Raw genomic sequence first — 11,829 nt, forward strand, 5'->3', positions numbered from 1 at the left:
TTACGATAATTAATTAATGTTAAATAAGACAAATTCTGGCTGTTTTTTTTTTGTCTACGTAACATTATCCTTTTTTTATATAGATTTTTAGAATGTATTGTTCATATAATTATGAAAAATTTCTGTGTTTTTAATTAATATAGAATTTTTTTTTAATTCTAAAACACAAATTAGAGGTACCGAATTGAAGAAGAGAGGAAAACTGATTATCTAATTTGAGGAGAGCTGATTTTAAATGTTGGAATCTACAAATCAAAAGATCAATTTTGTATTTTAAAAATTTAAAAAAATTAAAGTTCATAAATTAGAGGGTTAGACAGAAGGTCGATTTTGTGTTTTAAAAAATAGAAAAATTAAATTTCACAAATCAAAAGTTAAATTTGTGATCTCTATATAAAAAATACATCAAATTTTACACATTATTAAAAAAATACTATTAGAAACTCAATACCAAAATTAAAAAGCAAACAAGTTAATGAGAGAAGCAAATAATCTAAAAGATTCTTGACGTAGACTATGGTCTATGGGCCATAACACTATTTGAAGAAAGTGATGGAATGTGTTTAATTATAGTTTTTTATTTTTGTTCATGACTTTGAAAATATTTAAGTATAATAAGCAACAATTAAGTGCTAATAAAAAATATATAAAAATGTTTAAATACAAAAATAAAAGGTAAAAAAGATAATTAAATTATTTGTCTTGCATTACAAAATTTCACTAAATATCAAAAATAAATATTTACAAATTCAATAGGTCAAATTATAATTTGACCTTTTTTTAAATGACCGTAAAAATGAAAGAAAAATTTCCGCGGAAACATGCATTGATGGCGAACCTCATATCAAAATGTACAAGTGATGTTACAAGTTGTGGTTAGGCGGTGGAACCTTGAGCGACGAAGAAAGGAGCATAGCAGTGATTATGAATTAACATTTTTCTGGGTAAATTAAATATGTTTTTTAATTAAGTAATTAGTTTGGAAAATAGATAGATGAGATATAGATAGGCATTTGTTTATGCGTCAACTGCCAACTAAAGCATCACATTCTTTCCTCTCACTCATATTTTCTCCTTCTGGCTTTCAACAAATTACAAATTTAGTGGGCCTAGTTCTTGGTGAGAAGCATCAATATGCATAACAAATGCAAATTAAAGACTTAAAGTTAGGAATTTGGAAGCAGATGTCTAGTTGGAACCACAAAAAATATATAGTCTACCTCTTTTCTCTTTTCTTTCTTTTTTTTTTTTCATGTGAAAGATTATCTATGTAGACTTAGATTTTTGTAGTACACACCAATAAATACAATAGGTGTGTCATTCTCGGTCATATACAACAATAAAGTGAATGAAGAAGACAATAATAATTACGTGAATTTTGTCTCCTATTTCAATAGGAATATAGTTGCATATGTCTTTTTCATTTCAACTGTGTTAGCGTATTCTTTGGAATGACAATGGGATAGGGAAGAAAAAAAAGTGAGGAGTGGTTTTCTCTACTCTATTTCTCATAATATTTAGGGTAAATTTTACCAGGAGTTTTTATTAACATAAATATATTTACCATTTGAAATTGGAATTATATGGTTGCTTTTATGATACTTATAATTACGGAGTTTGTGATCGCCGTAAAATTTTAACAACAAATGTAGTTAAAATTATAATTAGGAAATAATATGAAATCACATACAAGGCTTGAAGAGTTAAAAAAATAATTATCTCAAATAATTGATATTAATTTAACTAATGTTAGTTCTAATGACACAATTTTTAAAACTAACATAAAATTTTAATTCTACTATAAGTTTAATTTAAGGAATTCAAAAATATCAAAAAAAAAAAAAACTAAATGTTCAGAAGCTACGTGGATGGGTCAACAGAACAACTAATCTTGACAATGGGACTTACTTACAAAGGGACGACGCTCAAGTGAGGTAAAAGAATCATGTGAATAAATGTCCCATCATACCTTCTAGTTAACAATTGTGATATATATATATATGTTTGGTGCTTTTAGGATGAATAAAAATATAAATATTAAAAGTCCAATAAAGTCCCCGTTAAATGTTGTTTAGTAACCATTGCTATATAGGTGTTGGTGGGTGAGTGTAGCATCACCGCCCAAGACGACGTTGCCTACGCATACAGGGAGAGCCGGTTGGTGGTTGTAGCTATGATTCTCAGACATACTATGGGCACGACGCACAGCAGATGACGTCTAAGTCACTCGGAGCAGCAAGTCAAGTCGTTCAACATTAAGAATTTAAGATGACGTGGTTGAAGATTTACCTAAGAAACATGCCTGCTAATGCTCCACTTGATGTGCTCCGACAATATTCTCATGTTAATTGATAACATATGAATCTAGAGAGGTGCAAGGGCTACTGGCTCGTGGGGATCAACTTTACTTGCTTCGGCCTACCACACACTATGCATGGTTATCAATTCCAAGATAGGTGACTTAGCTAGAAACATCCCACTACTACTTTCTTGGATTTGCCACAGATTTTCAAAGTGGAGACGTTTCCATTGACCATGAGGTATGTACTCAGAGGATGTTGCATTCGAGGCAGCAGTTGGACATGATCCCGTATGAGAGGGTAGTTAACTTTAGATTTATTATACTATTGTAATCATTGCTAGCAACGTGTACAGACTCTATTGTCAGCTCTACACTCCCTTATGTATTGGCAATAATGTCGAATAGTAGTCTGAAACTTGGGGCGCAACTACGCAAGTGGGAGCGGTGGTGGCGATATTTACCATGACGAAGGAATCCCAAACATTTGCATCGCCGGGACGAACTCCGTCTCGTGGTCAATCAAAAACAGTTTGGACCCACTCCTTGCCTGGTTTAGAATCTTCAAAAAACCCAACACCATTGAGTTTGACCACTGGGAGAAAAGAATGAACTCTCATGGCACTAGTTTGAGTAAATCCCATAATAGTTCCTGATATTCGGGTCGTTATCTAATGTGGTCCTTGAGATTCCAATTGTACCATTGTAATTCTCCAGATGCGGCTCCGGGTACCATAATAGTTCTTGGACAGTTTTTCGGTAATGAGTCATGACCGACAATCTGATGTGTCACAAAGTTGTCACGTTGGAGAGCCAAAACGTTGGCGTTTTGGGTTAGCGCCCCAATTTGGTAAAAACGTTATCGTTTGACCCAAAATAAAAATATTAAACGGGCTTGATAATAAAAAATACACCCTCCCTTCACTTGTCTTCTCCACTTCCACTCTCTGTCTTTTTTTTTTCTTCTTCTTGTTCCTCCTCTCTTCATGAATGCCACTACCTTAGGGTTCCATTGGTGAGGTTGAAATTCTTACACTCAGAAGACATCAAAATTAAGTTTCACTTCATCGTTCGTTTCCTCCTGCATCAGAAACAAGAGGTTTTGCCATTTGTAAAGGTAATTTTTTTTATTCTTTTTTTTTGCAATGTATGATGGTTTTCATATATGCTTGTGTTGTGAGTGTGGTTGGAATTATGTTTTTTTTTGTTACTATAGTTCTAGGGTTTAATTAGGTTGGAATTTCATGAGATGCTCTATTTGATTATGGTCATGCTCTGTTTGAAAATAATGCTCTATTGTTACTTCCTTAGAGTTCCATTAGTGAGGTTGAAATTCTTGCACTCAGAAGACATCAAAATCAAGTTTCACTTCATCGTTCGTTTCCTCCTGCGTCAGAAACAAGAGGTTCTGCCATTTGTAAAGGTAAATTTTTTTTTAATTCATTTTTTGCAATGCATGATGGTTTTTGTATATGCTTGTGTTGTGAGTGTGGTTCGAATTATGTTTTTTTTTTTCTATTACTATGGTTCTATGGTTTGATTAGGTTGGGGTTTCATGAGATGCTCTGTTTGATTATGGTCATGCTCTGATTGAAAATAATGCTCTGTTTCATGGTCATGAGTATTCTGTTTGATAAAACTCTTATCTATTGATGTTTGTTATATGAGTGAATACTGCAATGACTTGTAATGTAGACAATACTCTAAATACTTCTACTGCAGTTGTCCTGTATAATAAATAATTTGTCTAATTCAGTTCTTATGTATAATGATGAGAATATTTAAAAGATTTATTTTACTTAAGCAATTTTAATTTTATTAGAAGATTGGAAATAAACAGCAACATGTTATCACAAAAGTATACTCTTTATTAAGTATGTAGAAGATGTGATGTTATGGAACTTGAAACATATATGTTCAATTAAAAATTCTGTGTCTAGGAGTCAATATTGTATTTGTCTTGTACTAAATAAAGTGACTATATCCTGCAAATAATTATGTCACTACAAAAAAAAGGGGTTAAAATGGCGGTTTTTTAAGGTAATTACGGCGGTTACAACCGCCATTATTGCCGAAAATGGCGCCTCCAAGAAACGCCGAAATTCTGGGTGCCATTCTGGTTATTACGGCGGTTTTTTGGCGGTTAAAATGGCGGTTTTTAACCGCCATTTTAACCAAATAAAACGGCGATTTTGTTGTTTAAAATGGCGGTTTGTAACCGCCGTTTTTACCTGGGTTTAATGGCATCCTTCTTGTTAAAAATGGCGTTTATAACCGCCGTTTTTACCAGGGTTTAATGGCATCCTTTTCGTTTAAAATGGCATTTTTTAACTGCCATTTTTACCGGATAAAAATGATATTTTTTTATCTTTTAAAAATACAGTTTTTACTATTATTTTTATCTTGCTAAATAAATAATTTTTTTATTAAAATTTTACAATAACAAAATCATAATCCATAGACAAAATATTATATAACTCAGTATTAAACATAATATATGATATTTTAGTATTACAAATAAAAAATAATAACTCCTATGCAAAGTATCAAACTAAGAAATATTGTTAGTTCTATTACATTGGGAGTTTTCCTATCAAGATCACGGGCCAGGACTGAATCCATATCCTTCATTCTCTGTGCTTCATCAATTATGATATATTTCCAATCGACTTTTGAAAGCTTTGATCGATCATACATGATAAACTCATAAGTAGTCACAAGGACATTAAACTTCATAGCACAAACCTCCTGCAAAAATGTAACAGAAAAGGAAATTGGCATGAGCAAGGTTGTAATACATGAAAAGAAGCCAATAATGGTGACAATCAAGCACCCAGAGCATTGTTACACATAACAAGGCCAATTTAATAAAATTCTAAAAGAAAAACATTATAAATAAGATCAGGGCACTTGAAAATTGAATAAAATAAGCAAAAATATCTTGAGCAACATTTGCTAAAGTTACAATCTCCCAAGCATTTTTACAACAAAACAAATCATCATAAACATGCATATTAAATAGAGATTAACTAACACAAACTCACTTGTTGACAGATGAACTGTCCCTAGGAGCATTCATCTCTAGAAAACGAGTTCTAATCAATACTTCCTTCCCTGCACAAGCTGCAACAGCTCTTACTTCTTCCTCAGTTATTCTTACAAATACAACAAAATTAAATTTGTCCGCTATCAATCATTTATTCTTATTAACTCTTATAACTAAACTAGTAATAACTACTTGTGTCTCCTGAGTTATTCTTATTGGAAAGGGATTAAAAAAATAAAATTATTTTATTCACAATTCAACACTTAAACCGTTTCTCTCTCACTCTAACATCTTATTATAATAAGTAAAAACCAAAGACTACCTACTGTGCACTTGCTTGAAAACTTGTCCAGGTTACAAATGCAAAAATGTTTCAGACATAATAATTCATTTGAAAAAAATACATAAATAATTAAATATAAAAATAAATAAAACTTACAATTTTATTCTTTAATATTTTTTGACAGTGCAGAAAGTAGTAGTAGTAGAACTGGCCGCAAGGTACTAAAGTCCACCATGAATGAGTGATAAATCCAATCCCATGATCCTACCACATAAAAGTACAAGTTCAGAAAAGGAAAATTTTATAATCTGACCACATAAAAGTATAAGTGCAGAAAAGAAAAATCAAAAGGAAGAAGAGATGTTTTCTGCTGCAGCAGAGTGAGTACACTTCATCTAAAATCAAAGCTATCCTTGAGATTCTGCATTCAAATTGTAAACTGAATAGTCCTAGCTTTGGTTTACTAAATTCTGCATTCAATTTATTAAACAAAAGGAACTATTACTAAATTGTAAACTGAATAGTCCTAGCTTTGGTTTACTAAATTCTGTATACACATTCTGTTTTTCTTGTGTTCATCCATGTCACCTGCCATATCATTAATTATATATTAATTAAGAGATTTAAGTAATTAATATATATGATTATTATGTACCTGAGAACGTGTGGCTTTTGTTATGAGGCAGAGAGTGAAGGAGGAGAGTCCCAATAGGATTGTGACAAGTACGAGGAATACACCAGTTTTGCTGCTCATCAAACATGTCTTCCCTGTGTTTGGTTCGAGATCAGCATGTGTAACTGCCATTCTTGAATTGAATTCTGTCTTAAAAGAGATGGATTTGTGTGAAGGAAGAAGAATAGCTTGGAGCAAAGGTTACTTGAAGCTTGATAAATCCCCAAGATTCCCAATATAATGTCATATGTGTGTGGATTTTAATATGAATTAGCATTCACACTCATCACACATGCCAATTTAATATGAAGAATTGACAACTCAAGTCAATGGCAGAAAATAGAAAGCTAAGTTAATAAAGGGTCTTGGAAATAATCCGATAACCCTTCATACTTCCCACAAAATACCAATTACAGAAGTATATAATTACAAATATAAATAGTTAAATACCTTCATTTTACTTGGAAGATTTTGCTCTGATGAAATTCTTGAAAAAATTATACAAAGTAGTATATAATTACAAAAAGACTATATAGATCCAAAAAAGCATTCACATATATGCTCAATCATCATCTATAAACTATATGCTATTTGATAGTTAAGAGGTCTCATAAACCCCCAATATAACTTGCAGATCTTCAACAGTAGCAGTATGCCCAACAAATGGAGTATTGTCAATATTCCATGTTTATAAAATGTAGCTAAATATAGAGAAAAAGAAATAACCAAATATTACCAGATACAAGCCTTCCGACTCCGGGAACAAGAAGACTCCAGTCTATAGCATAGCCTTCATACATATTATCTGTTTTTGCTTTTAATTAAAAAAGGCAAAATTAATTAAAAAATATGCTTTTAATTTATCTGTTTTTGCTTTTGTGAAGATCACTTGTCCCCAAACCTCATGTCATTCTTCTAAACGTTATTATATTTTTTTTTATCAAAGTTAAACAGCAAAAATTTGTCAAAAAAATACATTCAGTGCATGAAACTTCCAAGTTAGAAGCATATTGCCAACAAAAAAAATTTGAAAAGAATAAAGCATCACTTACAATGAGTTTAAAGTAGTTACATTTCCAAAATATTCTGGAATCGATCCTATAAGATTGCAACTTCTCAATACTCTGGAAACAATTCAACAATTGAGGATCAAAATGGCATTGCTATTAGCTTTCTCCCATTGCTAAGAGAATTTCTTAGTTAGGCATTATTAACTCATAAAATAAAAAATAAAAAGAAAAACTAAAAAAGATGTAAGCATTAAACTCACAGTGTTTGCAAGTTTGTCAAGTTACTAAGTGGTGGAAAATAAGAATCTGGTCCTTTCAAGTCGCTGATTCTCCTGCAAAGCATGTTTTAAGCATGTTGAAACACAACACCTAAGTACTTTTGAATTTTCAAGCATTGGTGGCTACAATTCAAAATAACATGCTTACAAGTCAGTAAGGTTTTTCAGAAATGAAATTTCAGAAGCAATTGGTCCACTCATACCACTCCCATGGATCACCCTGGCATAATTATAAGAACCATTCCTTTGGTAAACTAATTGATATTGTGTAATTAGAAAAAAAAAGTAAGGTTCAAATTTCACAAGAGAAATCAAAGATTCACACAGCAGAGACTTGTCCAGCTCTGAATAAGGGATGGTGAACCTGGTTCATTAGGATTTTCTCTCTTTCGCTACAATTAAATGGAATAGTGTTCTTAGTTCTTAATCAGTAACATAGGTTTTCTTAGCTGGACTATGTGGAAGACTAGAAACCAGTTCATATTTCAAAATATAGAAATTAATCCAGCAACAACAATTATCTGAGCAATTAAGCATTGTGAATCAGAAACTTTGCCTTTTGCTCGTTTATGCCTTGAATCAGGTGCACAGCCTTATGTGATAACATGCCAAATTTGCTTGAACAGTTTCAATACTAAAAATTGATTAAAAATATTAAAATAGACTCAGACTTTGTATTTGGTCCTAGCTCGGTATAATAACAACTATAATAATTCATATGTCAAACAATGTGGTTTACTAATTGTATGCGAAAGTAATTACAATTAAAGAATAAAACCGCTAGTTTATGCATACAGGTTTTCTAAATTTCATGAAACAAAAGCAGAAAAAATAAATCAATTACTCTATTGTAAGAAACCTGGAAATGATTCGCAAGCAGATCAATGGTGTCTTGCTTAAGAAACTTCTTTGCTGAATTTCTCTTTCTCCTTATCACATTGATCTGATTCCTTGATTGTTTAATCAACGATTTACTGAAAAACAAAAGGAGATAAACTGCAAAATTAAAAATCGAAATTTGCATAAATACAATCAATGAAAGGTATTAAGAAGGAAGAAAAGAAGCAGAGAAATCAAAGTGTAGAACCATTTCTCGATGAATTCCCAATCAAAGAGGCCGTCAAAAATGTTGGAAGAACTAATTTGGTGGCGTGAGGGGATGAGAAACAACGACGAGATGAACGATAGCTGCGGAAGATGAAGGGTGACAAGAGATTAGGGTTCATCATTCACATCACTCACACTTTCTCATACGCAGCAACACTAATCACTCTTTCATCTGGAGCATTCGATCTAAAACCTCTGCGTCGGGCTTCCATGCCGCAACAGATCTAAAAATCTTGGAGAAGAAGACGCATTACTCAGAGAGAGAGAGAGAGGGAGAGAGAGAAGAGGTAATTAACGCATTCCAGAGAAAAAGAAGAGAAATGAGAATTTTGTATACAAACCTAGAAGTGAGAACGCAGATCGCATCTATGGAAGTTATGAACTCTGAAGAGGCATCGCCGGAGGAGAAAACTCACTCTCGCGCACTCTACTTTGCTAAGCTAGGTTTGCACAAATGAGGTAATTCTTTAATTAATAAAAGAATATTTAGGCGGTTTCAAACCGCCGAAATCACAAAAACTATCATATTCAAAAAGGAAGTTACGACAATAACATGTACCGCCGAAAATAAAGAGAATTATGGCAGTTAAAAAGAACCGCCCTAATAAAAATGCCGTTTTAAACCAGTTTTTTTGTAGTGTGTAAATAAGACAATAAAACCTGTTTGTGTACATGTATTATTCTTTTTATTTTTTTTATTGAATAGTTACTGTAAACAGGACAGAAAAATCTATTTGTGTTTATAGTGATTGTCAAGTAATGGGTTTTGAATTTTTTTTTTCAGATGGAAGAGATGTTGGATATTATGTTTCATCACGGGGGTGATTTCAAAGAAGATCAAGAAGGAACAATGGTATATTATCCGGATAATAAGGCTTTTTTAGGTGATCTAGATGTGGATACGTTAGATGTCTTCTATCTGAGAAACTACCATAAAAAGCTTGGTTATGATGAGATAAAGCAATACTGGTGGCAAGTTTCTGGGAAAGGTTTGGAGAATGGACTAAGAAGCTTGAATAATGACAAGGAGATTAGAGAGATGGTGAAGTGTGCTAAGATCAATAACGGAGTTATTGATGTATATTTCGAGCATGGAGCATCACTGCCAAAGATTTTGGAGGAAAATACACAACAGAAAAAGAATTTTCCAAGATTAACACAACCATTACCCCCAAACACCAAAGTTGCCTCAAACACCAAAGGTACACAACCATCATCAACAGTTTCAAAAAATCAAAATCAGACCAAAAAACTCCTTAACAAAGTCAGTGGAGTCAAGCCAAACAAACCCACTGGTAGCATCCAGCCCACAAAGCCCATCAAGACCACCCAAAACACCAAAACAGATAAAACCAACAAGTCCAAGCAGCCCAACAAAAATAGTATATATAGGAGACCTTGTACAAGGTCTGCTACCAGAAGATTCCAAAGAAAAGTTTTTAATAATTAGATTCCTTTCGAGGTGTCTTCTGACTCTTATGAGAACGCAGAAGATAGCCTTTTTAAGCCAAATCTTGATGAAGACAACTCTTCTAATTCAGATACTGGGGTGAAGAATGTCAACAGTGAGAGTAGGAGTAGGGTGAACAAGAACCAGAATGAGAAGATATTGAGAAATGTTGGTCCTCTAGCTAAAGGAAAGGAAAAGATTCTGGTTGAGGATGATGCATTTGTGCAAGAGGTTAGTGATGAAGAAGTGGATCTTGGTTTTATTGGTAGTTTTGCTGAAGGTGTAGAATATGGTTTAGATCCTGGAGCTGACTCGGATGGTGCCAATTCATGGCACTCAGAGGAGATGAAGACTCCTCCAAAATTGGAAGATGAACTAGAAGAAGACAACGATTCTGATGAAGCATGTCTAGTGTTTAGGGAGGGTGCAAGATTTGGTGAATTGCATCTTGAGGTGGGTATGAAATTTGGCACAAAGTGGGACTTTAGAGAAGCTGTTAGGGAGTATACAATTCAAGAGGGTAGGCGCATACGCCTGGCGAAGAACGATAATATAAGGTGCAAGGCAGTTTGTAAGGTTAAGGAGTGCCCTTGAGTGGTTTATGCATCAAGGGACCATGAGGACACTTGTTGGTAGATCAAAACCTTTAATGACGACCACACATGTCCTAGGAAAGACAGAAATAGGGCTGCTAATAGGAATTGGGTCTGCAGCAAGCTTGTGAAGAAGGTCAGAAAATATCCCAACTTCAGACACTGCGAAGCTACAACCTATTTCAGAACACGTTTTGATTTGACACCAAACAAAAATTCAATCTCAAGGGCTTTGATGGATGCTAGAAGTGTAGTGTATGGTGATGAAAAGGAACAATATAAGATGGTGAGGGACTATGGTTTGACTTTGCTGAAAACCAATCCCGGTTCAACAGTGCAAATATGTACCAAACCTCAACCAAATGGAGAAGTTATTTTTGAGAGAATGTATGTGTGCTTAAGTGGTTGTAAAAATTAGGTTCAAAGCTGGCTGTCGTCCTTTAATTGGATTAGATGGAGCATTCCTGAAGACTCAATTTGGTGGACAAATTCTGTCAGTAGTTGGACAGGATGTGAATCATCATATCTACGTCATTGCACGAGCAATTTTGGAGATAGAGAATAGGGAGAACTAGAAGTGGTTTCTTGAATTACTGCATCTAAACTTGGGACATTACAAAGAAAATGGCTAGTGCTTTATATCCGATATGCAAAAGTTAACCATGCATATTCGATAAATATTAATCCTATTATTAGTTAACTGTTATTGTTATGACAATTATGTTGTGAATGAATTAATACAATTTATTTGGCTGAAATGTTGATTTTATCCTTTGTTAGTATGTATGCTATATTAGTGCATAAAGGTTTCATTTAGTTTGGAAGTTATTTGATTGAATTGTTGAACTTATAACTTGATAGTATGTATGCTATATTAGTGCACATAGGTTTCATCAGTTTGCAAGTTATTTGACTGAAATGTTGATTGGCATGGTTAGTGCGCCTATTGTTGTTGTTAACATGTGATAGTTACTATCTGTGTTATTTTACCATTGTACATAGTTACTATGGGCTATCGACTTAAACGTCAGGGACTATTATGTGTACTCGTGTTAAATGTGAAGGACTATTATGGGGAGGATGAGTTTAT

The 11,829-nt window shown here is 33.3% G+C and overlaps 1 protein-coding gene across 50 annotated transcripts; it reads right to left on the minus strand.

Annotated features, from left to right (window-relative positions):
* Nucleotides 1-4,750: 4,750 nt before the first annotated feature.
* Nucleotides 4,751-9,155, minus strand: LOC112776464 (uncharacterized). 50 transcript variants are annotated; one of them, XR_011877216.1, is made up of 11 exons: nt 9,038-9,155; nt 8,677-8,928; nt 8,449-8,563; nt 7,738-7,809; nt 7,572-7,643; nt 7,354-7,425; nt 7,038-7,106; nt 6,284-6,447; nt 5,785-5,892; nt 5,344-5,413; nt 4,751-5,047 (listed from the first exon to the last, which is right to left on the minus strand). XR_011877216.1 is itself a non-coding variant. In XM_072227132.1 (10 exons), exons 7-10 carry the CDS (start codon nt 7,099-7,101, stop codon nt 4,811-4,813), a joined length of 573 nt encoding a protein of 190 aa, XP_072083233.1. In that variant the 5' UTR covers nt 7,102-7,115; nt 7,354-7,425; nt 7,572-7,643; nt 7,738-7,809; nt 8,449-8,563; nt 8,677-8,928; nt 9,038-9,155; the 3' UTR covers nt 4,751-4,810. The 50 variants fall into 50 exon arrangements, 12 of the variants coding, with proteins under 12 accessions (XP_072083233.1, XP_072083238.1, XP_072083234.1 ...); XR_003815984.2 differs by having other exon boundaries at nt 5,344-5,422; XR_003815985.2 differs by having other exon boundaries at nt 5,344-5,422; nt 6,284-6,451.
* Between the last annotated feature and the right edge of the window lie 2,674 nt (nt 9,156-11,829).

The sequence above is a fragment of the Arachis hypogaea genome, chromosome 19 (genome assembly GCF_003086295.3).
Source record: "Arachis hypogaea cultivar Tifrunner chromosome 19, arahy.Tifrunner.gnm2.J5K5, whole genome shotgun sequence".
Lineage (NCBI taxonomy): Eukaryota > Viridiplantae > Streptophyta > Magnoliopsida > Fabales > Fabaceae > Arachis > Arachis hypogaea.

What these genes read in the sequence shown, in the direction of transcription:
- LOC112776464 (XM_072227133.1), bottom strand. Translation starts at nt 7,101, where the DNA reads ATGTATGAAGGCTATGCTATAGACTGGAGTCTTCTTGTTCCCGGAGTC. An exon ending in CAAAAGCCACACGTTCTCAG is followed by an intron (nt 5,893 to 6,283) that starts GTACATAATAAT and finishes TTTATGTGGTAG; the next exon opens with GATCATGGGATTGGATTTAT. An exon ending in AAATATTAAAGAATAAAATT is followed by an intron (nt 5,048 to 5,784) that starts GTAAGTTTTATT and finishes ACATTTTTGCAG; the next exon opens with GAGGTTTGTGCTATGAAGTT.